General features: G+C 41.0%; 1 protein-coding gene across 1 annotated transcript in view; it reads right to left on the bottom strand.

Moving 5' to 3' along the window:
• The window catches only part of ABCB4 (ATP binding cassette subfamily B member 4), a 70,269-nt gene extending 47,942 nt beyond the window's left edge, over positions 1-22,327 (bottom strand). The window contains 10 exon segments of the mRNA XM_034667274.1: positions 401-514; positions 2,859-3,030; positions 5,523-5,647; positions 6,713-6,884; positions 7,975-8,166; positions 9,617-9,674; positions 15,583-15,733; positions 19,086-19,140; positions 21,863-21,948; positions 22,158-22,327. Of these exon segments, the coding sequence (XP_034523165.1) occupies positions 401-514; positions 2,859-3,030; positions 5,523-5,647; positions 6,713-6,884; positions 7,975-8,166; positions 9,617-9,674; positions 15,583-15,733; positions 19,086-19,140; positions 21,863-21,942 (1,119 nt within the window). The 5' untranslated portion in view covers positions 21,943-21,948; positions 22,158-22,327.
• Positions 22,328-27,818: the final 5,491 nt, after the last annotated feature.

Consider the following 27,818-nt stretch of genomic DNA (forward strand, 5'->3'; position numbering starts at 1 on the left):
TCTTCGAAGGGAGCAACCCGCAGCAAAATATACTGTCAGTATGGTTCCCACCAATCATTTTTCCACCCACTCATTCTGTGTATAGAAATCATAATATTCCTAGCCTAGCTACAACATGGAAGAGCAAAGGAGAAAAACTCAGAAGAGCAAGTATCTTTGCTCTGAACTCTAAAAATAACACATTGGTGCAGATGTGCTTTTCCAAAATGAGATCAATGTTATTATATTATTTCAAGATGAATTTTTAGAAATGTTAATAAGAGGCACTTTGTTTCGCTCATTACTAAGAAGAGGTCCCTTATTTTCACATTATTAATTTTTACATGATTTTTAACCTAAAGCCAGAGTTAAGTGCACAAGCTCAAAGAATGTTTTGACATGGAAATAATAAATGACTCACGCTATCAATGATGTTGAAGATCGCATAGGCTGCTCCTCTTGCATTGGCAAAAGCATCAATGCATGGAGCAGCCTGTCCCACGCTGAAGGCTCCAACCAGGACTGAAAAAAAGACCTGAGCAAAAGAACGTGAGGAACAGTTATACGCCCCATTCTGCGGCCTGTTATTACCTCAAGTATGACTCTTTGAAACACATAGTACACTAAGGCTTAAGTTTAGGTGTGTCCCTTTAAATCTTTTTTTTTTTTTTAAGAAAGAGGGCAAAGTTTATAAGGTTAATATAACCTTTCATTGCACAATGGGCTTCTTCAATCTCAAAAATATTTCTTTGTCTACCTTGCCGAGCTATCTGTTGTTCTTCTCCTGAACTTTAACAGAGTCAGAAAGGTTTTTCAGACCTATTTCCTTGACTCTGAAGCCAAGGGCCACTAGAGGGAAACATGTCCTATCAGTATTGTTACTCAGATTGTTATGACTTTCTCTACCTATGCATGGAATTGAATTACACAGTAATTCCATGTTCGAGATGAAACACAGTAGATCTGGGGCCCGTGGAATATCCCTTAAAAATAGCATTTTACATACATATTTTGATAAGATTTTTAATATAAAAAGTAACGGTTCACACATTATAAATCACTAAATCACACATGTGTGCACTGAGTAATAATTCCTTTACACAATTATTTTATACTAGGGCAAACAGAAACGAACACATTTCCCTTTACTATAGAAAAGCCAAGAACGCAGCTTCAGGAATGCATATGATTAGCAAATCTTAACTGAGGAAAACATGGGCATGATGCAACTTCTACACATAGCTTGACCTTTCTCTGAAGTCAGTAACAATCACACTTCACATACCCAGAATTCAAATATCCCACAAACACTTATCCACTGTTTGCAATACAGATAAGAACCAGTAAGGAAGCAAAAAGTCTCTAAAAAAGTGGATGTTATAAAGTTCATGCCCCAGAGCTCTTGCCCTTCTCGCAGGGGGTGTGGCTGGGCTCTCTGCATCGTGGCTCTGACTTTCCAGCCCTGCCGGGGAGATGTCACCAACCACATGGTACAAATGAGGAGACTGGGCCAGAGAGAGGAGACACAATTTTCCCCTTTTCTTTACAAAATTTAGCAAATGAGGACGTGAAGAAGGTGGAGAGCTTCTGAGCTGACCGCCCAGAAGGAGGTCAAAATGAGAAAAAAATCAGCTCCAGGAATAAAAAAAGAAAGTAAGTAAAGGAAAGAAAAAATAGGCTCCACAATTAGAAAAGCTCATCCAGCAAACAGCCCTCAACACCTACTGGAATCTGAAGATACCATTCCGGGAAACATTTTGAAATGATTAACTTTCCTAATGGTCCTCATTCATCACAAAGAACCAAATGAGGGTCCTCAGTATCCTCTATTTAGAAACATAGGGAAGTGCAGGTTTTAAAAGATTGCTTTCTGAATGGTTACATGTTGTTTTGATCATCACTGGCATGTAAAGACGGTCACAAAATATTGCTGGTTTATAAAAAAGGTTATAGGGGTGCCTGGGTGGTTCAGTCAGTCAAGCGGTTGACTCTTGATTTTGGCTCAGGTCATGATCTGGGGAGCAGATTTTGACTCTTGATTTTGGCTCAGGTCATGATCTGGGGGTCCTGAGATCAAGCCCTAAGTGCAGGCTCTGCACTTAGAAGAGAGTCTGCTTGAAGAGTCTCTCCCTCTCCCTCTGCCGCCATCCCCCCAACTTGTGCACTCTTTCTCTCTCTCTATAATAGTCTTTTAAAAAAAGGTTATAAAAAGATAAGCATAATATAATCCCAGTTTTGAAAGAGAAACACACACACACACACACACACACACACGTATATATATAATGATCTGGGAGATCTACACCACAAGTTATCATTAAGTATATATGAATTATCAGATTCTAAGTAATTTGTAATTCCAAAAATTCTGTATTCTAATCCTCTGTATAACTTTGTACATGTTATTTTCAGAATCACAAAATAAACCTATGTTCATTCTGGAAAACAAAATAAAATAACTTTCCATCATATGTTTTGGATAGCTGATGCATTATATTATATAAATTCAGCATTCTCTCATACTATGACCTATCTATAATAATGTTTACTTTCTTATATAATAAACCGAATGGCAGAAGAGGATGCCTCCAATCCATATTTGTTCATTCATAAATTCATTCAATTTTTACTTTCTTTTATATGTTGTATATCTTCTCAAGTGGTCTAACTACATGCTATGTTTCTGCCCCCAACTCATAATTGTGCCATGTGTATTCTAGAAGGCCAGCTCTGCCCACGGGACAGCACAAAGATTTACCAAAAGAAAAAAGCCTACAATCAGGCTCATTCTTTGAAAAGGAAGAATATGAAAGAAAACACAACATCGATGGATAAACAATATTTTTGGTTTCTTCATAAATATTAGGAAAGCTACTTACTGTCATTGCGTTTCCAATAGTATATTCTTTTGATATAACTAGAGTGGATCCATACCAGAAGGCCAGCGCATATGATGCATAAATTAACAGGAAGGCAATGCCCATGGAAATGTTTGCTGAAATAGCTTTTTTAATTCCAATCTTCTTGGCATTTTCTAGATGTTTCTCATACCTACCAGAAAATGAGGGGAAAAGGTAGTAACAAGAAAACAACCCATGATCAGAGCCATATTCGCCTCCTGTGTAGTTGGAGGTTTAAGAACAAAGTAAGAAACCCTGCTGAAACCCAACTTCCTGGGAATTGAACCAATTCAGGATCAGCCAGGACTAGAACCCATCTGAGCCTTCTCTTTACTGGCCTGCACTCATCTCCCTTGGTCCCTACCATTCTAACCAGGGTCCCTATAGCTATTCCAGAACTGAACTTCACTCCTGGGAGGTGGAAGAGCTTTGCCATCACCTTCAAGGCCAGCGTCAAGAGCCAAGGTTCACGTGGGAGAAGAGAAACGAAGCCAAAGGAGAATGGCGCTAAAATGTAAATATGTTTCGGGATGCTTACAATAGATTCTTTACACAGCTCAATTTCTTTTCTCTAGAGAAGAGAAAAACCTTCCTCTATTGCCCCATTGGGTGAGGCATTGGAATTTCACACATTCTTGTACTTAAACTTGGGCTTTCAGGGTTTTTTTTCTTTGTTTGTTTTCTTTTAATTTTTGTTTTTTGGTCAGGCTGATCTTCCACTGTCAAGCCAGAGCACAAGGTTATAAAGTGGTCACGACATACAGGGTTCTTACTCAATTTTTCTAGATTTTAGTTACATTACCTGTAAAATGGAGATAATAATGCCTACCTTGCAAGATAATTCTGATATTGAGAGATAATCACAGAGAGCAGCTACCACGGTGCTGGCCCACAGCTGGCAAAACCTATTCCTTTTATTATTAATATTCTTGTTTCAGAATTTAATCTCCTCTTGAATAGTGCTCATTCTATTACATTTTTGAATAGTAATTAAAATTCATATTTCTGGCTTCTAGGATGGATACAAAGGTACAAATGTCTACAATGGGTCTGCTGAATTACAATTTTTGTTTGCATCAGTTTAAATGAAATCTACCCTTCCATGTTAGGTACAGAAAGTGTGTAAAATTTAATTTTGGCTTCCTAAAATTAAGAAAAACTACAATGCATATAAAACGAGCCTGTGGGGAAAATATCACATAAAATCGTGTATTTCTAACAAAAACAAGTATCTTTTTCTTTTTCAGTTTAACCAAATGAGATGTCGAGAATTCATCAGTTTTTAAAAATATGCAGTTGCCACCAAAAAGTTTCTGTTTTTAATTACTTAAAGCAGCCAACATTTCAGTGAGCTCTCCCCAGCACCAGGCACTGCTTTCCTTCTGCAGAGCTGCGTCCCTGGGGAGCCAGCGGCTGGCCGCCTCCAGCCCTGTGATCAGTCCTGTGTGGCCGGGCCCCAAGGCCCAGAGAGATTCAGGTCAGCCCCCATGTGACACCAGGCTCCGGTGACAGTGGAGGACATGCTGTAATTACCTTTGCCGAGGCAGCTTGCTTACTGCTGCTAATGGAGCAGTACTGATTACACTCCCATCCTGAGGTCCCGGGGAAGGGTTAGTGTGCTCTGTGTGGGCTACTGTGTAAGGGAAGCAGCAGTGAGAGAGAAAAAGGAAGAGATTAGAGAACCAGGAACATGGTGATTTTGAAGAGGGCTCAAGGAATTGAAAAATAGGCAAAGAAAATGGAGGGAATTGGGGGAAACATGGCTTCTAAGGTGGGAGAATGTGCAGAGACTTTCTCTTGCAAAAAGTTGTGGGTGTCAGGAGTGCCACAGAATGCAAGAGAGAACTTGAGGCAGAACCCTACCTTGACTGTATTAGGGCACGCTATTTAAAGAAAACTGCCTGGAGACATTAAAGAAAAGCAGACTAGCCTTTATCTGTGGGCTTTGTTCTGACATTTTGGTTTTTGTCTGTCAGTTTCCTGTAGAGCTGGGCTAAGTGGCCTGGGATCCACGGTCAAGGAATTCGAATGTGGAAACAATTATATAATTATTTTCGCTAACCTGGACCTGAAATGTAGCATTTCCTTGGAGTATCAGCGCAGGCAACAAATCACTGCAGAAGTAGCAGTAACTATGACTTTGTTGCCAATAGAGATCCCGGATCATTTTTATATCATGCTACACTTGAAACAAATATCTTGAAGTATCTCTTACCTGCATTTTCTACTTCAGAGTTACAGTAGTTACTGAACCCCCAGTTCGCTCTTATTATTTAATATGTGAAGAACAAAGGGAGGTATTTACTGTATCACAATTTAAAAATATTTTGAGAACTGTACTTCACTATAATTGATTCCTTTGAAATCTTCTGTATTTTGTCTTATGCATTTAAAATTATTATTCTAAGGAGGGAGTCCATAGGCTTCATCAGACTGCCAAAGGACTCCATGGAACGTATAAATGGAAAGATCCCTGCTTTAGAGAATGCCATTAAACCCCAGACATCAACAAAGTGTCCCTATATTTTGTGGGGGAGGGGTTAATACTAAGAAAAGGAAAGTAGTAAACACACACCACAAAAGAATGAGCAACAAAATGCAAAAGTGGGTTCTTTGAACTCGTGGACAAAGAACCTTCCTGACCTTTCCAGCTCTTTGTTCTGGCCTCCAAACGCTATCACGGTCCTGATGGCCCCCAGAGCCTCTTCTGCCACAGCGCCCGCTTTGGCATATGCAGCCAGTTCTTTGTCACTAAATGCTGAGAGTATCTGGACAGAGGAGAAACATTCGTGACTTTCATACGGGAAGAAAAGTTAAAAGGTGGCCTGGTCAATTCTTTAACTTGTCTTTTCTTCCCAAGCCCTATCCCTTCCCAAACAGTGGAGGCATGAAGTGAACAACAAACAGTCCGTGTACCAGATGCAGGGGCTCCTTCCACCCCTGCAAAGGCTGGATCTGATCCAGCCTGGTGGTGTTCCCCAGAGTAGTCAGGAACAGAACAACCACATGTAATTCTCTGCATAGCGTTTTCAGGAATAACGTCAAGTTGCACATCTACTATGCTTTTCTCTGCTAATTGCAATATAAACTAAAATAAACCCTTATAGCTTTGGAGAGTCACTATTTTTGCCTTTATTGTATCACTATTTTAATTACTATGAAAACAATACTTCCAGATCTACTCATGGGCATTCTGCTTACTACTAAGAGGGATAAAGAAGACATTGCAGGCCACAGGTAAAGGAATAATGGAAATAAAAAGGATATAAGTAAATTACTAAGCAAATCATCAACCTCCAAAAGAGCAAAAATTGTCAGTAAAACTTCTCAACTCTGCAGTGTTGTCTGAAGCAGGACAGGTTATATATATATATATATATATATATATATATATATATATATATATACACTTCTGGCAAGGCCAAACTGGCAGAGTGCCACTTAACTGTCACAGGTAACAATTAAAAATAAATAAAACAAATCCAAACTTCAATTTTTTTTATACTGATGTAACAGTTTGGAAGAATGTTATGTTTTAAAGTTGTGTTTCCTTAAATAAGGACATAAACATTTAAGTAGTTTAAACTACTATGCCAGAAGATTTACCCCAAGAAATAATAGCAGTGCAAAAAAAATCTGTAATTGAGGTAATAACTGACACTTTAAATCACATTAAAAATGAATTTATTACAGCACTGACGTGCTTTGTAATGTGGTTTCAACTGACATGTCACACAGATCTGGAGAGCTACAAGAACCGGAACCCTGCATGTTGAAAATAACTCTCGCACGTGTGGGTGAACACACAGGAAAATAGCCCCCTTTTCACACACCTTTGCCCAGACAGCTGTGGAGAGTCCCAGGATAGGGCTGATGGCCATTATCACAAGGGTGAGCTTCCATCCTCTAACGAACCCTACTATGAATCCTGCAAAAAACGTGGCTACTGCTTGAAAGAACATTCCAACCTTGTCACCAATTCCTTCACTGATTTTGGAGATGTCACTAAAAAAGATCACACCTAAGTGGTTACAGGCAGGAGGTCTTCAATCAGAGAGCTGAAGCAGACATGTGACAAACACATAGACAGGCAAATCTTGTTCACACTACTGCAAGGCTCGTTCACAGTCTTAGCCTCTCGAATGGGATTTTTCCTCACCTAAATACTGCATAAGGGAAGAAATTCAGGATCAGTGCATGCCTCTGAGAAGTTCATATCATTCAAGTTGATGCTATTAAATTAGTTAATCCTATTGGAGAAGCATTAGCATTCTGAACGTACGAGTCCGTGTGTTTAAAAGCAGGAGTTAGGAAGGGCATTGCAGCAGTCACAGGGAAGGGCTACTTGCTTCTACCCTGAGCCCTACTCTCAACCCACTCTCTTCTCAATACAGCAGCCAGTGTGATCCTTTGGAAATGGAAGTCTCATGTTACTCCTCAGATCAAAATTCCCAGTGGCTGCCCATTTCACTATGAGTTAAAGCTGAAGTCCTTAGTGAGGCCAACCAGGTCCTAAACACCTTGACCTTCCTGCATTTTTTTACTTCATTGGCTCAGGACTCTTTTGCTGGGAACTCCAGGAAGACAAAGTTTGTCTTCTATCTCCCCCTGCTGGAAAGTAAGCAACAAGAGGGCAGAGATCTTTATCTCATTCAATGGTACAGCATAAACATCTAGAAGAGTGTGTCGCATATAATAGGCCCTCAGGTATTTGTCGAGTAAGTGAAGAGCCAACAATTATGGAGACAAGTCTTGCTCTGACTTCATTCACACATGTACTCATTCACTCAACCATCTTAACTGAATGGATAACATCTGTCAGGCCCTGTAGCAAGCCCCATAGAGAGATGAACAAATATGTGAGCTCAGTCTTCAAATTAACCTACTAAATCACTGAGGAGAACAAACTAACAGATAAGGAAAATGCATGGGGCACACGCTGTAAATGCTAGAAATGGCTGTCGGATGATCTATTCCCAATAGGTATCAAATGTTTCATCTAGTAATTTTTTTTAATCTAAAATCTAACTACAGCACATTTTCATAGTTAGTGGTTAATTTCATTATGAAAGTGTGACACAAACAATACACTTACTCTGTTAACCGTGTATTGAGTTCAGTGGTGTCGTTGACATCAAACCAGCCTATTTCTTGTCGTAGAATAGTGTGAAAAAACTCCTGCCTGATTTTCCTGACCTGTCGGCCAGCTGCCAGAGTCCAAAATGAAACTTGAATATATGCAGCAACGAGAACTCCAGCACCTAGCCCTGAGTAATAGTATGCATACCTGGAAAATAATTAGCAAGTTTCTTTTAAGTACTGCTCTTTACTCATCTTTTTCAGGAAAAATCTTCAGGGTTGGGAATTAAGTTTACCAAAATCATATAGATTGTGTAGGACATCATAACAATACACGTTAAATTTTTTTTCTCTTCTCTTTCTTAAATTATAAGACGATGATGGCAAATCTATTCACTTGAATTACCAGAAAACAGATATATTTTGTGGTTAACTGCAAAAAATAATGGTGTTAATGAATTATCTTACAACTGATACTGACAATTTGTAGAAATGGCATGATTCTTCTTTCATGATTAAGATTCTAGACCTCCATATCTTATTTTATTGAAAAAGTTCACTACTATTCACACATTACAAGTATGGGGACAAACAGATTGAGCATGTGAAATGGTTCTTAGTGTAAGTTTTCTTGTATTGTTTATAGAAAGACCCCCCTCCCCTGCCGAAACAAAAACAAAAAACCCTCTTCCTCTTTGGCAGAATTCAAAAATATTTTTTTAATAGTATGCTGAAAACATTATAAATTCAAGCTAACTTTGAATGAAGTCTTAACTAAAGTAGAGGAAAATTAGTATCTTTAAAAAGAACAAATTCAGTTTTGATACTTTCAAAGATACTTTTTATATAATTTTACAAACTGTCTCCGGATAGAAGCCTTTCAGGCCTGCAGTAGCATACAGTTAGAGCTCTTTTAAGTCAGCAACATTAATTGATAAGTAAACGCACAAACATTATGTCACAGGCTTTTGAGATTTCTATTAAGTAGGCAAAGGAAGGGGAAAATGCCATAAAAGACATCATTGGATCAACCGACAAAACAGGAATACAGATAGTAGATTAGATCAAAGTACTTTATCAATATTAAATTTACTGATGTTGATAATCCTGCTACGGTTATGAAGAGAGCATCCCATGCTTAGGAACCACACTGAAGTATTTATGAGTAAGGGGCCACGATGATGTATGCAAGTTACTTCAGAGGTGGAGGTGAAGGGGGTGGCTATAAATGATAACAATAGGTCAGGGGCGCCTGGGTGGCTCGGTCAATTAAGCTGCTGACTCTTGATTTTGGCTCAGGTCATGATCTCAGGCTCCTGGAATGGGGTCCCACGTTGGGCTCCACGCTCAGTGAGGAGTCTGCTTGAGATTCTGTCTCTACCTCTCTCCCTCTGCCCCTACCCTGCTCATGTTCTCTCTCTCTCTCTGTCCCTCTAAAATAAATAAATAAATCTTAAAAAAAATGATAACAATAGGCCAAAGAATAAAAAGGTAAAGAGTATACAGAGACTCTTTGTATATTCTTATAATTCTCTGAAAGTTTGCAATTATTCTCAAATAAAACATTTTTAAAGTACTTCATAAATACTTATATATATAAATATGTGTATTTATATATATAATACCTACATATATAGATGTATGTATTAGCCAATTACCTAGTCATTTCTTCTTCCAGAATTCTGCCTGGATTTAGCATTGACAATGAAAAATTCACTAAATAAAGACAAAACAAAACAAAAATAAGACATTTTTGAAAGGTGGAACTATTAATAGATGTTACCAGGTTTTAAAAATCATTTTTCTTTTCAACTTCAATGAATTCTTCTCACTTTGCTCAAGTAAAGAGTTCAAGGGTTTAGGTGCAGCACATCCAGGGCCCAGATGGGGAAAGGTAGCCCTCCTAGGTTCCTCCCTGATCCCGGCGGCCTCAGGCCTTTAGCAAAGCAGCTTCGTAAAGCAGCAGAGAGGAGCTGCTGGAGGACATACAGAGCATATAGAAGGTGGAGGAGGAAAAAAGAAATGGTCTCAAGAGAAAATACAGGATTTAAGGGGCACTTTTTCTTAGTGGCTAAAAGCACTTTACAGGTAATTGTTTCTGTTACTTTTATTTTAATACATGTGTGCTTTCCCTTACATGCTTCCTTTTGACATAAGGAATACAAAGGTTGAGTTACATACATTGTAAAGGAGGGAAAATTAGAGACAAGGAAGGTAAGTGAGTTGTCTAAAGATGAGACTGGCCATTGACCATCACCCTTCATTCCACGTTCTGTTTGCTGGCAAAACTGTATCCTGGTATTTTTTTAAGTGCTATTAATTGGAAGGAAATGTATTGTCTATTAATTTGAACTCCTTTGGTAAAAATGCCTATGTGACATTCTTGTTTTAATAATATCTAGCACGTATTAAGCATTTATTAGCTGCCAGGCTCTGTTCTGAACACTTTACATGTATTAATTCATTTAATTTTCACCACAACCCTATGAGGTAGGACTGTTTTGTGAATCCCTATTTCACAGATGAGGAAATTGAGGCACAGAGTGATAAAGTAACTTATCCAAAGTCACACGACTAGCAAGTAGGCTGAGAGTCCTAACGCTATATATATAGCCCCTAACTTCATACTACACTGATTGTTCCATGTGGTAGTGACTTATTTTCACTTTTTATTTTTTAAGCTTTTTTTAAAAAAAAGATTTTATTTATTTATTTTTGTGAAAGAGAGAGAGAAAATGAGCACGAGCGGGGGAGGGGCAGAGGGAGAAGCAGACTCCCCACTGAGCAGGGAGCCCAATGCAGGGCTCAATCCCAGGACCTCGAGATCATGACCTGAGCTGAAGGCAGATGCTTAACCATCTGAGCCACACAGGTACCCTTATTTTCACTTTTTAAAAAACACAAAGTGAGGGGCGCCTGGATGGCTCAGTTGGTTAAGTGTCTGGCTTCAGCTCAGGTCATAATCCCAGGGTCCTAGGATCAAGCCCCGAGTTGGGCTCCCTGCTCAGTGGGGAGTCTGCTTCTCTCTCTCCTTCTGCTCCCCCACTCATGCTCTTTCTCTCTCAAATAAATAAATAAAATCCTTTAAAATATTAAAAGAACACACAAAATGAAAAAGTGTAAAGGAAACAGCCCATGTCAAAATAATAGGACAAAATGTCACCACAGCATTGTTGAGAAAACATACCAGAGTAGGTATTTCCCATTTACCATGATGCTAGGATAGAAACTAGTCTTTGTTCACTTATCATGTGTAAATAACCCAATAGTCATGTTTTCTGGTTGTGGTGTGTCTTCCTTATTTTCTTCCAAAGGGGACTAAGGTCGGGATGCACTTAAAACTTCAACTACTGTCAGGATCAGTTAGCAGGCTTGTGGCCCTGACTGTGGCATAATTTCTCCCACAAAACTGTAACTTCTACTGATGTTCACAGTAAAGTGTTTCCACTTTACTAGAGGCAAACAAGCTCCTTAAAGCTTGGTAATGGTGGAAATCATTGTTCAAACCTTGGGAAAACTCCACAAATATGTGTATAGGGTTAGTTTTTCCCCAGAACTTAAAAATCAGGTAGAATCTTAAATGAATATTACTCTCCTCCAAATGCCTACCTCAAATGTTTACATTCTCTTAGTGAGGATATTATAACTCAGACGAATTCTCCCTCCTAGGAAATAAGAATCTATGGACATTTAAAATTTGAAATGCTCCTTTCTCAGAATCTAAGCCAAGAATGGCAATCTAGGCCTGGATATAACCCTAGGAGTTCCTAGGAGAGTTTCTGCTGCCCGAGGACTAAGGTAAGATAGATGTGTGTTGACATGTTCCCAGAAAAGTCATGGGACTCTAGATCTGAAATTCTAGACCGGGAAATTTTATGGGACTCTAAATCTGAAATTCTAATCAGAAAACTCTCACAGGATTCTAGATCTGGAATTCTAGACCAGGAAATTTTATGGGACTTTAGATATGAAATTCTATATCAGGAAATCTCATGGGATTCTAGATCTAGAAATCTCACAGGATTCTAGATCCAGACATCTCATGGGACTCTAGATCTGGAATTCTAGATCTGGAAATCTAATGGGACTCTAGATTTAAAAGGGCCTAGGCCTGGTCTTCTCAGATTCTACCCACCATACCTATTATACCCATATAAACAATCTCCAAGTCACCTGGTTCAGGGGTTCTCAATGTTATGTGCCTGTTAGACTCACATGGAGAACTTAAAAAAGATACAGTTGCCCAGGATCCATGAAAGAAGAGTTCAATAAGAACCTCTGGCTGAGTCCAGAGCATCACATTTCTAAGAAGTATCCCCATTTGATTCTATGTGCTAGGATGGAGAACCCCCACTCTGTTCTGCCTGAATGTCTCCCAGAACAAGGAAATGGAGAATTCTTGATGTTGCCTATTCATTTTAGAGAGCTCCCGTAAAGTCCATTCATTTTATGGATGAAGAAACAGAATTTTAGAGTGGTCATTTCATTTCCAAGTTGTCTCAGCTAGTTTTCCCCAGTATTTATTGATCATTTACTAACTTCCAGACGCTTTACATGAATCATCTCATTTAATTCTGTCAGTAAGTCTGTGATCACCTTTCCAAGATGAGCACAGAAAGAATTACAGAGGTTAAGTAACTTGCCCAAGGTCATACATACAGCTGGTAAGGGATGGGCCTAAATAACTGCACATTTTAAGGGTTACCTAGGGAGACATTACACAGAGAGTCCTGATGTCATGTTTAAGTCTCAAATCAATGTCTGCCCCCCTCAATTCTGCCTAGAACTTCTCCTATCATATGGAAATATTCAGCACAAAACGAAGAGTTGGTGTTTGTCCAGGCAACCTAGGCAGTACGTGCAGTTAGTTAAGGTAACTGCGGTCTCCAGTATGCCTTTTCCTCTCAACGACACAGCAATGCAAAGGCAGGCAGGGTGTATTGATTTCTCTACAGAATTTTCTAGATCATTACAGTTACATAGGCTTGACATAAAATATATCAAGTTCCTGATACTCTGCATAAAAAATGTCTCCTCTGACTCTGTCCTTGAGGTTTGGGATGCAGAATGTGCAGAGTTTCTGCACAACTGAGTCATTGTGAGGGAAGAAACCTTGTCACCGAGGAGCTTTATTTTGTTGACAGGATGCGTTCTCTTCACAATCATTCACTGTCCAACCCTCTTGTAATTTATACCTTGTTTTCTTTTAACATTCCCTTCCTATTTGGCTCTCATTAAATCCAAATGTCCAAGAGTCCAACAGTTCTAAAGGATAGATTTTTTAAAAAGTATTTTATTTATTTGAGAGAGAAATAGAGCACAGCAGAGGGAGAGGGAGAAGCAGGCTCCCCACTGAGCAGGGAGCCCGATGCAGGGCTCGATCTCAGGACTCTGGGATTATGACCTGAGACAAAGGCAGAGGCGTAACAAATGAGCTACCCAGGCACCCCTAAAGAATAGACTTTAAATAAACATCATCTCTGTGAGACAAGCAAGTGAGCTCTGCCAAGGCTAAGTACAGCTAATTACCTGACCTTCTCTCCACTTCCATGATTTTTGCTAAACTCTAGAACTCTCAACATACCAGTGAGCTCTCTGGATTTAGACTGAGTATGAAATTTAAAGGTTTCACTTTCTCCAAAATGGTATGACAATATTGTCTATACAAACTGCTAAAGAGTGGACATTGGAAATTAATAACATTTGAGGGACCTCCCATCACAAATCCTCTAAGACAGACTATAAATCTAATGACAAATGTGGCTATAGAGGACCAATGGTCATTTCATCTGGAAGCTATAAAAAGTAAGCTGGCAACTCTGGGGAGCACAGCAATTGCAGGTTTGTAAGTGACTTGCTCCTGCCATTCCCTGGAGAGACCTTAAATTTGGCCCTGGGCACAGCACATGGCACCTGTCTGCCATGCCCAGCTTCAAAGCTATTTGGTTGCATAATTAGAAACAAGTAAAAAACAAACAAACTGTTCCAAATAAGAAAGTTGTGGAACTATTCTGGTGTTAGTGAAAACAAAAACAGGGCTAATAAAATTGGTCCAAACACTAATTCATCTGTGCTAAGTGTGTGGCATTATTTTAACCTCATTTTTTAAAAAATTTAATTGAGATAAAATACATAACAAAATCTACCACCTTAACCATTTTTAAGTGTACGTTCAGTAGTGTTAAGTATATTCACACTGTTGTACAATCTCCAGAATTTTTTCATCTTGTAAAACTGAAACTTATACTCATCAAACCATCCACCCCTCATCAGGCTCCTCGCTCAGGGCAGAATCTGCTTGTCCCTCTCCCTTCCCTCTTTTGTTCTCTCTCTCTCCCTCAAATAAATAAATACAAATCTTTTAAAAAAGGCACTTTGGGATGCCTGGGTAGCTCAGTTGATTATGCAAATGTCTTCCGCTCAGGTCATGAGGGTCCTGGGATCTAGCCCCGCATTGGGCTCCCAGCTCAGCCTGCTTCTCCCTCTGCCTGCCACTCTCCCTGCTTGTGCTCTTTCTCTCTCTGACAAATAAATAAATAAAATCTTTAATAAAAATGAAAAAAAATTAAAAAGGCACTTTTACTAGATTTCTAAAACATATTAATGTTTATGTAAACAGATTCTATTGTATAAATCAAGCAATCCTATTATCTTAGGTCAGGACACTTAAGCTCTTTAATGTTAACCAAATACGTAGTTCTGAATCAGTAAACACTGAAAACCCCTACTGATCTAAATGACAGAGTCCACTTTTTCTCAGGTATCTTTGCTATGTAAGCTGCCTTTCCTTTATCAGTTTTTTTCCCCTTATATTCCACCATCTGTGTGCCAATAAAGCTTCACTCAATCTTCTCCAGGCTAGTGCCCACAAGGTCTCTTGGGAGGAACTGAGCCATCAGGCTTGGTAGAAAGCATAAAGATTTCACTTCCTGTGTTGAATCTGGCCAATACGAAAATAACTGTGTCCACTGGAACCTGACTCCAGTGCTGTTGCCACAGTCCCTCTTACAGATGACATTAACTTATGGGACTCTTTGGCTCTTCAGTAATTACACTCCTGTGTGTGTTTCAAAACACATCATTCTCACATTGGAACCATTCACTCTTCAGTGAAGTGTTATATCAAGTTCCAGCCAACCTGGTTGATCCACAAATTAAAGACAGAAAATGGATAGAATTTTAACAAAAAGGGTGCAGGGAGAGAAAAGAAAACCAGGAACAGATTTACAAGCAGAGTAGAGCTAAGAAGTATGGCCATACTAGCTGAAGTATTTTGAAATGTGTCCGTAATTACCAAAGGGATGGGCATTGCATAGATTTAGTCAGATTACTATCCCACTGTCCTCAATAGAGGGATTTCTCTGCTTTCTTTAGATGCAAATCTTTCTGTACGTTTCCTTACACTGTATAAAAAGTCAAACAGGATAGATCTAGTTGTTGAAATTTAAATGAGTATTCAAGGAATGTTCTGAGAATTTTATAACTTCTTCAGTGATAACCGGAGTCAGCCAGAAGTGCAAACCATTAAACAAGTAGATGAGAAATACTAAAATCAACTTCTGAACTTTCATCCAGTTAAAGGAGTACAATGTATGTTCCAAAAAAATAATAGACAAATGCTTACCTGGAAAGGAGAAGTTTCCTGCAGTATCAACAAATTTGTCGGTCATTTGTCCAAACACTATCATCATGAGGGGGAGACCTGATCCATGAGCTATGGCCATGATGGTGCCCAGGGACATCAATAGCTTATCCTGCCAGTCAGAATATCGAAACTAAAAAATAAAAAGAAAGGAAATAAAATAATACTTTATAGAAAAGAATTTTTCTCTCTCCACAACTATATGTTCTTTGGGTTTTATTTAAGGTCAGTACTTTTTTTAAAAAATATATTTATTTATTTATTTTAAAGAGAGAGAGAGCACATGTGCAAGAGTGAGTGGGGGTGGGGAGCAGGGCAGAGGGAGACGGAGAGAATCCTTGAGCAGACTCTCCACTGAGTGCAGAGCCCTGCAGGAGCCCATTGCGGGGCTCAATCCCAGGACCCTGAGATCATGACCTGAGCCAAAACCAAGAGTCAGTCACTTCACCAACTGAGCCACTCAGGCACCTCTAAGGTCAGTACTTTGCATTTAAGGTCGGTAGTTGCAGGGAAATGTAATAGGGTAGAAGGAGGATTTCCATCCACAGTATTGACAGATTAATTTTATGATTCTTTATTTTTATATTCTGTGAAGAAATAATCTGATTCTGTTTAATAAGTATCTTCTTTGGATAAGTGATTACAATATAATCAGAAAGGATAAAAGTCTAGTTCCATTAAGAAATATGGTTTGATCTTCCAGAGCTCCACCTGTAGTGAGTTCAAAGCAGCTAGGTACTTAAGTACTTAAGTACATTAAGTACTTAATGTTTATTCCTAGTTGTTTTGAACTCACTACATGCACACACACATCACATGCACACACACACACATCACATCACATCCTTTAAAACAACGTTCAAAATATTTCAGAGGGAGAATTACGAATAGGGAGGAAACAGATCGTTTGAGTCTCGTGGATAAGTTCCCTTTAAGAGGTTTAAGTTAGGTTTGTAAAAGGCAGCTCAGAAGTGGAATGAATGACATAATGGGTTGTCTACATGTGTACTCTAGGGAAGTCCTGCTTAAGGAGACGATGCTCCCTAAGAATCTGGAAGGATAAGGGTGAATCTGCTGAAGAAGAATTGGGGGGTGAAGTGGGGGTGTTTAGGCTGAGATTAGCAAGGTGCCTAGAAACTGCATGCAGTGTTCAGGAAACCCCTGCAGGGGAAATCCTGGAGTGCACAGTGTAGGAGATGACGTTAGAAAGAGGTAAAAAAGGCCTGGTGGGCCACACCAACCCTCCTAGACTTAGCGCTGTCACTATACAGTGTACTTAGTACTATCACTTAGAAGGCTGATACTAGTTGTTACAGTGACATGTACGATGCCCAAGAACTAACCAGCTGAGCAATGTCACAGGACTTCAAAGAGTTTTTCCCTCACTGTCTTTTTAACCCTCATTTCTCAGGTTTTCTTCCTGCTTTTGACTGATCATTCTATGGTTCTCTCTGTCTTCTTCTCTCTTCCTCTGCCTTCTAGATTACATCTATCTTCTCTTATATTTCCATTTCTATACCTTCCCCTCAGTCCCTTTTATTTATTTAAAATATCTTTTTAAATTTATTTGAGAGAGAGAGAGAGACAGAGGGCATGAGCCAGGTGGGAGGAGGTGCAGAGCCAGTGGGAGAAGCAGACTCCTTGCTGAGCGGGGAGCCCAATGTGGGGCTTGATCCCAAGACCTTCAGATCATGACCTGAGCCAAAGCCAAAGGCAGTTACTTAACCAACTGAGTCACCCAGGTGCTCCCTGTCCTCTCTTTTTAATTTTTTCCCTCTACCCATTTCCCTCACCCCACCCCCTTTTGGGGACGAGACACAGTCATCAGGAGAATGAGTGATGAGTCAGGCTTGGCAGAGTGGGGCCTTTGAGAGCTGAAGCTGAGTCAAACAGGGTCGACAGGCCAGGGCAGTCTGAGGTCAGACACACTTGGTGGGGAGGAGGGGTGTGCAAACTGTTCTCACAGAGTTCCAGAAGTTCAGTATGGGGAGGCCAAATTCCATCATCAAACACGCAGGGCAAGCACAAGTGCCGAAAGAGATAAAGGGTCAGAAGCCAGGTGGAGCTTGGAGCAGAACAGGGGAGCTGGTAAAGTCAAGAGCAAATGGAGAAGTATCCCTAAAATTGCTAGAACAGGGATTAGTGTTTCCAAGGTTCATTTTAGTGGCTCCGAGGGAAGGGAGATAGAGCACTTTGGTCTACTGGCCACTGTTACAAGCACAGGATGAGGGCATCAAGTCATATTCTCTTTAGTGAACACTTGCATAAAATTGAGGATCACTTGCATAAAATTGAGGATCATTTTAAATGCTTTTCATACTACTTAAATAAAACTTCACTGTCTCTAAGGTTAAATTTAAAATTATAAGAATTTCACAGCAACAGCACAGTTCCCTAAGCAAACTTACACTTAAGTGATTTTCAACCAAACAAAGAGTTTTTAATTCTTGTTAACAACAGTTTTGTCCTGAACGTATTTCAGGACAAAAAATATCTATTCAGAGGCAGAAAAGATTATATTTCAATTTAATTTAAATTTTAACATTTGAGTTCAGATTAAATGTATTCAATTTCTGCCTCAAGGTTTGTGGTGTTTTATTTGCTGTAGGAAGCAGATCTAAAACATGTACATTAAAACCAGATTTAGTTTTACAAACAATTTATTCTTTAAAGCACTAAATTTTTAAAATAAAAACACTACAAAAATAAAGGAGAAGAGAATGAACAGGGGCTTTGTGGTGACATGAGAAATGTGTACCAATGTTTGAAACTGAGGATGTTTTGGTGTCTTTTCACCCACTTACTTACTAAGCGGCAGATTTCAGCCGACATGCCACTGAGCACCACCTTCTTTGCTATGGAATAATGGCTGTCATAGTTTGAAACCCATCCTACTTACTCAGAGTAGGCAAATGCTTTCTCGGCCCACCTCTCTGAGACATATTTGACAAAAGAAAAACAGATTAGACTTCTTCCAAAAATATGTTGGCTTGCCTTGTGCCAGCAGAAAGCCACTGACAATTGTGTTAAACATAATCAGAATCTCTAACAGCTACTCCATGTGTAATCAATTTTCTTGGAAGTCAAATGTGAACATAGATTTCTTACTTATTTCTAAATTTCTGTAGTTAACAATAGTTTTCTTTATATGCAAGCTTATTTAAGCAAAATTGGGTGGGTGGGTGTGACAGCAGTAATGGTGGTGGTGGTGGTGTGTGTGTGTGTGAGAGAGAGAAGCAAATGCAGAGCTGTGTTTTCCTGAAATCAGTTTGTGTGTGAGGTGCTATGAACTCAAGTCCTAGCTCTGCTCTGTTTCACAGCCAGTCTATCCCTACCTCTTTTATATCTACCTTGAGAATGTGGTTCGTTGACTACAGGAAGCCAACCTAGGACAATCTTAAAGTACTGGCTCCATATCTGTGGATTTAAGACACCAAATTTGAAGGAAAACAAGAATTATTCACATTTAATATTTCACAGCTTACCAAAGTTAATGGTCCGATCAGGTTCATTCTCTTCTTTTTTTTCTTGTCTTGGTTCCTATAAAAAATATATATATAATTGTTTGAATTTAAAACTGTTACCAAATATTTCACAGTCAATTGAATATAAACTTGAGTAGTTATCACATCCGACTATTTTTCAACTATAAAACAGTGATATCCACAAATTGTCCGAATTATCTAGTTTAACAAACACTGCAAGCCAATCAGGGTGCAAAGGTAACTGTCCAAGGTACTACAAGGATATCTGAATGAATGAGAAATGGTCACCTGCCTTGCAGAGCTCATACACAGAAAGAAAATACATAGGTTAATATCTGGGAAAAAATTAAATTCTTCCGTTGCTAAAAAAATACGTATTGATCTAAAAAGAGAATAAAGTCTACTCTTCTGAAAGATTTTAGAGAGTGGTGTCAGGAAATCCCGTTGGCTCTACGTTCACAATACCTCTGGAATTCAACCACTACTCATCACTTTTACTGCTATCCCAATAGCCCAGGAGAACTCCTGCCTAGTCTCTCTACTTTCAGCTATGCCACCTTCAGTCTACCCTCAACACAGCCTCCAGATAATCATTCGCAAGCTCAAGTCAGATCATGCTATTCCTCTGTTCAAAAGCCTTCAATGGCTGCCATTTTGCTCAGAGTAAAAGCCAAAATTCTTACATTGGATTTTGGCCTCTACATGATCTGTCTCCTTGCTACCTCTCTGACCCCATTTCTTACTCCTTTTCCTGTTTGCTTTGCTTCAAGCCACCCTGGCTTCTCTGCTGTTGCTGTTCTGTGAACACACCAAACATGTTCGCATAGCAGGGTCTTTATATGGTCAGATGCCTCTGCTGGGAATGCTGTCCCCTCAGACGTCCACACGGCTCTCTCCTGTCATTTCAGTCTTTGCTCAAATACTGCCTTCCCAATAAGACCTACCTTAACCACCCTATTTAAAATTGCAAACTACTTCCTCCTTGCACTCCTGATTTCCTTAACCTTGATTAACATTTTCCATAGCATTCATTATCTTCTAACATTTGCCTAGCTTACTTATTTTGCACAAGTATTCTTTATATCTCACCTCCCTACAATAATGTAAACTCCGTGAGCACAGAGATTGTTTTAATCTAAATGCATTTATTTAGCTTAATTTGTTAATTATTTAGTTTAGGTAGATGATAAAGTTTTGCTCATAAGACTTGATCCCAAATTATTTAGAACATTTGTTAAAATCAGACAGACATCTGCCACTAAATATGTTCAGAAGAAGGTGCCGTAGGCAATGTAGCAGCACGACTGGAACTAGCATATAACTAACTTGCCATTTGCCCTAAATAGCTGAAGGGAGCTTGACTTCTTTGCAGTGAATAAGCTTTGGTCTGCTTTTTTAGTAAAAATTAGTCTCAACATATACTTTCTTAATCTTCCGGTCTTAACTACTATTAACTTCCTGTATGACTCTTCTGAACTGTTTTCTTGTGTTGCCAATACAAGGCTATGGACTTCACTTCTGAGAACTCCCTTGGGTTCTGGAGGATTACTGCATCTTTTGCAGGGAGAGCTCTTTTGTGCACTCATCAAATGTTCAGCCAGTGAAATACATAAATAGCCTTCATAAAAATGCCATCTATTTATAGATTCATCGTCAATCCCAGCCTATACTGCCAGCTGATGAAAACCGCATTTTTTTCTCCTCTGGTAGAAATAATACCAACCATCTGTTTTCTAATTCTATTTGGCAAACTAAATTTTCTATGAATGAATACCATGGTACTTAGAAGGAATAGAGCAATATCACTGTTGGAAGAAGTTAACAGACTAAAATAATTCTTTAAACATCAGGTAGGTATATTTTCAGTTGGCTAATCAGGCCCCTTGCAGCCTGAGGACACATTACAGAACCTGATAAATTTGTCCCTCTGGGTGATTACTTGATGACACAGGTCAATTAGTTCTGGGTGGCCTGGCATGAACTCAGAAACCCTAAGAGCCCCAGAAACTATTTGAGGCTAAAGGCGAAAATGATTCACTACTCCCACACTGAAAGAGGAAACAAAGACAACACACCACTGACTTGTTACTGCCCCTACCCAGGCCTGTGAAGTGCGCTTGACAAGGGCCGCTGAGAACCAAAGAGCTAGCCACAGAGAAAGGGCAAGCAAATGAAGACTGAGGGTTTCCCCTGGCGTCTGAACAAACACTGATTTAGAAGCCCAGATTACAGAAGAATGAGCCTGCCCACGGCCCCCCTCCCCACTTCATTGCCCCAAAGGGAGAAATGCGAGCCCTCGAGGTGCTGGGAGAGGCATGGGGGAGGGGATAACACTGGAGGAAGAGGAATTAACAGGGGGAGCAGGGTTTTTGTTGCTGTTGCTGCTGTTTTTTTGCTTCACTGGTCTTGTTCAAGAAGTGCAACCATCAACAGCAGATGTCTGATGCTCTATTAGCAAGAAAACTCAGATGATGTTTATGAAAGTTACTTGTAAAAGTTCTGAGTTATATAATGCAAGGAATGTTACACAGCACAGATAGTCATCGAATCACCCCGCACAGAGTGGGGAAGCGACACTTTTGAAGGCAGCCTCTTGTTCCTAAGCCTGTTCCAGAAAAAGCCTCTGTGACACTCCTTGAGGAGAGTCAGAACCTTAGACAAGACCCTCCACAGAAGCCCCTGACACAAAGGCATCGACAGACTTTGCTCCACTTTCCAAAGCCGAGCTCGGCCCTGCTGAAGGGCGTAAGGGAAAGCGGTGGCTGCTGGTGAGGTACCTGCTGCCGCCCAGTTCAAAGTCGCCCTCCGCTCTCCTGGGGCACGGGACGGTTCCGTTCCTTCCCGCCTCAAGATCCATCTCAACCTGGGGAGAAACCAACAGCCTCAGGTCCAGGTGCACCCGGCCCAGCTCGGGGGTACAACCAGCTTCCTCACAGCCCGCCACCGAGGGGTGCGAGCCGGGCACACGGCCGCGGGGTCGAGGGGCACCGGGCGGAGGCCGCGCTGTCGGGGTCTCAGGTGCAGCAGCCCTGGGGTCTCCCGCCGCGGCCCGGAGCGCGGGGCCTGACTCACCTCGGACCTCGCGCTCTCTGTCCGAGCCTCCGGGGGCGCGGGGTGCTGCGGCCGCGGGGCCTGGACTTTGCTCGCCGGAGCTTCGCCCCCGCCCCTTACGCGCGCCGCGCCCCAGCGACACCTCCCGCTGCCGCCGGGGCCAGAGCGCCGGCCTCCGGGGCAGCCCCCTCCACCCGTCGGGCTCCACCGGAACCCCCAGAAGTGATTGTCACGCTCTCTCGGCGCTCAGTTTTGTTTTTACACCCGTGCGGGGGCTGTTTCCAGACCCTCAACAATCATAGGGCAGCTGAGGAGGGAGCACTGGACTCGCGTCCCACTTAACTGTTCCCCAGGTCTGATGCTGGTGGCACGGAGCCCAACCATCTCTGGGGACGGCCCAGAATCAGCACATCATGACCCTTGGAGAAAAGAAAGCTGTGGGTGCCCTCTTACTACTTCAGAGACACGTTACTTTAGGGCTGGAAATGCCGGTAAAGATCACCTAATTAAAACCCTTTTTTTTTTTTACAAGAATAAATTGATGCCAGCGAGGCTGAGTCCTGAGTCTCATGCACCTGAGGCTGTGCAGTGCCCTCCCGTCTCCCCACTCTGATCTCAGACTTCTCCCTATACTAAATTGTCTCTGCACGTAGCGCCTACTTGAGTCCCCTGTACGGCCTTCCCATCCCTTCTGATTAATTACTGGACACGTCTCTGAAAAGAAAGGGTCTAAAACAGAGAGCAAGGCGTTATGAAGACTTTGAAGCCAGTGGCATTCAAACCTAGAGCTTCACATCTTGTAAGCTATGTGACGCTGGACACTTGGCTCACTTCTCTGGGCTTTGGTTTCCTCATATGTAACATGAGGATAAAAACAACTCCCTTGCCAGGTTACTGCGAGGAATACATGAATCAAGAAGGTAAACACCTAGCCTTATGCCTAAAACATAGTATATGCTCAACAAATACGGCCTTCCTTCCTCCTGATCACATAGCAGCGCTACCTGCTGGTTCTTCCTTCCACGGGGTCTTATTAGTACTAAAGTCATCCCCTGACTTTCTCGGGTTCCCAGAGAACCTTAAAGCAGAGCGAGGTATAACAGGAGCTGATGTTGTTGGGTGAACCCTGCTCTGAATCTCACCTCTGCCATTTACTAGCTGTCTGGCCTTGGGCAGTTTATTTAATTCTTGATTCAGTTGCTGAATCCATAGGAGAGGGGTATTATTAGGATTAGACGCAATATATGCAAAGTGCCCGGTACCCAGGAAGCACCTCACAAATGAGCGTTATGGTTACAAGATCAGAAGAGGCTGACGTGGAAGACAAGTAGAAGGCAGCAGCTCTGGGGCTCGCTTGTGCATGCACCGCCCCTCTCCATCCTGCTCTGCCTGTGACCCGGAGCTCAGCAGCAGCTGCCTGGAAGAACGTGCTAGCGGGTTATGGAAACTATGGCATAGTCTCAAATTCGGTGACAGAAATGAATTTACTGAAGTACTTTTTCCCCAAAATAGTTTTTCTCCTTATCCAGTCTACCATCACCAGGAGGATTCTCTTTTCGGATCAACCAGAAGTCCCCCTCTTCAGCAGTCTAACAGGGGGTCAGATCACTCTTTTAAGATACTCTGGGACCAAAGCCATTGGAATTGTTTAGTTTGAAAGAAGGCTGGGTGGTAGCTGGAGGACATTAGAAAGTCAGTAGACCGTAGGGATGATAGTCTCTTCGGTTTCTATGCAAGAAATCTTGGGAGAGTAAAAAGGCAGATACTTGAAGCAATAGCAAGCTGCTGAACTAAAACCAAAGAAACAAAGAAACCAACAAAATGCACCCAGTAAAAAGATGCGTTTGCCTGTCTGAGTCAACTCACAAAGTTGTCCCTGAAAAAGTGCTTATCATGGGTTTCTGTGTCTCAGAATGGAAGTGAGACTCTAGGACAAGTGGGTGTTCATGGAGAGGTGAGTCATACCAACATGACTGTGTTTCTGTGTTTGTCTGTATGAGGGCCAATCCCAAGGGCTCCTTTTATATTTATTTGATAATAATGAAATGACCCTTCTTGTGCATCCATACAGTTAGTCACTCATTCAAAGCCCATATTTAAGCCACTGTGATAAGCTGGATTTCTCAACACTCAGGCTGTAAGAAATCTTAACTTTCTCTTTGGGGTAGGATTTTGAGATACTTCTCCTTTGTTCTCACGAATAGAGAGCTGTCTTACTGCCACTCTGCTATCTTACTTCTTCCATTTGTTCCATCCATTTTATCTTTCTTCTTTAATCTTAATTTTTACCTTCTTTTGGATCTATTGAATATTTTTATTATTTTGGTTTCCTTTCTCTTAGCTTATTAAGTATCCATTCTCTTATTATCTATTGAGTAGTTAACCTCTTTCTAAAGATTATAACAGGTATCTTCAACTAAAAATTGCTACCTTTTCCTTTTCTATGGCAATGCAAAAGTTTTAGGACTGCAACCCCCTTGACCTCTCTTTTCATCAGTCTCACTTAGTAAAACCACAGTGCTGGCTAATTTAAATGACCCAACTACAGCAAGGCTACACTATGCTGCATGACATGGCTGAAGAAAAACACAAAAGCATCTGGATGGTCTCACCATGAAACGAAGTCCATGCCCCTATTTGCCACCAGTTCTGATGGTTGTACTTTTCTACTATAGATCCCATCCTCCTAAGAATGGTTTTCCTCCCTGTAGCATCAACTTTCCCATCCTAACCAGATCATTCTTGTTGGCACATATAATGTTGTTATTTTTTCCATCTTAAAAAAAAAAATCTCTCTTGATCCCACTTCTCCTGCCAATTACCATCACATTTCTCTCCTCTCTGCAGCTAGACTTCTTCTTTTTTTTTTAAATTTAAATTCAATTAATTAACATATAATGTATTATTGATTTCAGAGGTAGAGGTCAGTGATTCATCAGTCTTATACAACACCCAGTGCTCATCACATCTCCTGCCCTCCTTAATGTCCAGCACCATTACCCCATCCCACCCTCCACCCCTCCAGCAACCCTCAGTTTGTTTCCTATGATTAAGAGTCTCTCATGGTCTGTCTCCCTCTGTGTGCAGCTAGACTTCTTAAGAGAGTTATTTCTATCACTGTCTTCATTCCCTGCCCCCCCCTTTTCCCTGAAACCCACTCTAATTAGAAGTTTGACTCTTCTGCACCACGGAAACTGCTCTTTTGAGGGACACTGATAACCTCTATATTGTTAAACCCAGAATTCAACTCTTCGTCTTTATCTTACTTCACAAATTTAAGCAACTGAGAAAGAGAGACTGCACATGAGTAAGCTGAGGAGAGAGGGACAGGGAGAGCGTCTGAAGCAGACTCCACACTGAGTGCAGGGGGGGTGGGGGCTCGATCTCACAACTTTAAGATCATGACATGAGCTGAAACCAAGAGTTGGCCGCTCAACCAACTGAGCCGTCTAGGCAGCCCTGTCTTCCTCTTCTTTCAACTTTTTAACTACCACGGGAATGCTCCAAGTCTTCCTCCTTGGACTTCTCTGTCTATTCTCACTCCCTCTGTGATCTCAGCCAGTCTCATGGCTTTAAATACCACCTGTATCCAACAATTTCTAAATGATTATTTCTAGCCTAGACCTCCCTCCTGGATTCTTGACATCTCTACTGGGATGGCTAATGTGCCCCACCTTGACTCCTGATCTTTTCTCCAAGCTGGCCCCTCCAACAGATTCCTTCTCAGCTGACAGCTCCAGCCTCCCAATTGCTCAGCAAAAACCCTGGAGTCATTTTGCATGCTCTTCTGTCTTCCACATCCCATACTCAGTCTGTCAGGAAATCTTATGGGCACTACCTTCAAAATATTTCTATAATCTCACCACTTCTCTTTCTCTAGTTCTACCACCATGGTACAGACGCTATCGTCTCTCACCTGACTTACTACAATGGCTTCTTTTTTTTTTTTTTAAAAGATTTTATTCATTTATTTGAGGCAGAGAGAGAGAGAAACAAAAAGGGAGGGCATGCGCACAAGTGGGGGGAGGGGGAGAGGGAGAGGAACTAGCAGACTCCCCGCTCAAGGGGAGCGCAATGCAGGGCTCGATCCCAGAACCCCGAGATCATGACCAGAGCCAAAGGCAGACGCTTAATGACTGAGCCACCCAGACGCCCCTCTACAGTAGCTACTTAACAATCTCTCTGCTGCTGTTGTTGCCCCTCTTCTGCCTTTGTCCATTCTTAAAGCAGCAGCTCAAGTGATTCTTTTGAAACGAGTCAGATCATGTCGCTCTTCTTCTCACAATTCCCCAGTGGCCTCCAATGCACTCAGAGCCGTGCCTGCAATGGCTCACCCTTTCTGTGGGCTCTCTGACCTCAGTTTCTCTTCCTCTCCCTGCCTCACTCCACCCCGGCCACACTGGCTTCTTCGATGTTCCTCAAACAAGAGAGGCAGAATTCCACCAACTAAGGAACTAGTTATTTCCTCTGCCCCCAGTTTTCTTCCCCTAGGTGGTGACATGACTAAAACCCTCACCTTCTACAAGTCTCTTCTCAACTGCCATCTTTTCAAGGAGACCAACCGTGATGTCCCCTTTAAAAACTGCATTTCATATCTTCAAGACTCTCAGTTCCCATTACTCTATTTTGATTTTTATTCCCACAACATTTATCACTTCTAGTATACTATACAACTCACAGATTTATTAACCTTGTTATTTCTTGTCACCTCAGTAGCATGTAAGACCCATGCGAATAAAGATTATTCACTGAGATATCCAACATTTGCTGCCCACACTTACTATGTGCCAGACTCTGTGCTGGGGTTTGAGGATATAAAGAAAATAGGGCATGGTTCCTGCCCTGCAAAGGACTAAGAATAAACCAGTACATAAATCATGCAGAAATACATAGTTCTTTATCAAGAACAGAACCCATCACACACACATATTATCTCATTTGATGATCAAAACAAGAATCATGTTTAAGGTGAGAAGCTATTCTTAATTTAAAGGTTAGAAACTGGGATTGCTAAAGAGTAGGTGAATCTCCACGTGGCTCGGACACAATGGCATTGGGACTCCAACCCTGGCCATGTGACTCCAGCTGCCTGTTCAGTATTCCTGGGGAAGACTACTGCCTGGCAGAGGCCATGCCTATCTAAGTTCTAGTCTCCAGAGTACTAGAAGGCTCATTAAGTGTGTATTGAACAGATCAATATTTTAAAGCTATAGCATAAAGATTATAAAAAGAGTTTCCTATAAGTAAGAGACAAAAGGAAGCACAAATGCCATCTACCAACATACGTTAAAATATATATGTAATATGGTAATATGTAATATTTATATAATACAATATGTTCTATTTTATTTGATATTTAAATATAAATTAATTTGCAACAGTTTTCCCTGAAGAGACTAAGATGGACTCAGCTCCTTCTCCAGTCGACTTTGCGCTGGACCATAATATGCTTTGTGGTCTTTCCCTCACTACACTGTATTTGTGGCAAACAACCCTGACATCTCTAAAGATGGTTAGGTACTATCTTCAATTACTACATTTGCATGTGGCCACACTGAACAGTAGCACTCTTTCCAAACTGTCTGCCACCAGGACTTTTCAACCTCTGCCTAACTTTTCCATTTTCTTCTCTGAGTTTATAGACTGATTGCCCTGTCTTTACTTTCTCCAAACTATGCTACA

Source organism: Ailuropoda melanoleuca, chromosome 1 (genome assembly GCF_002007445.2).
Source record: "Ailuropoda melanoleuca isolate Jingjing chromosome 1, ASM200744v2, whole genome shotgun sequence".
NCBI classification, from domain to species: domain Eukaryota; kingdom Metazoa; phylum Chordata; class Mammalia; order Carnivora; family Ursidae; genus Ailuropoda; species Ailuropoda melanoleuca.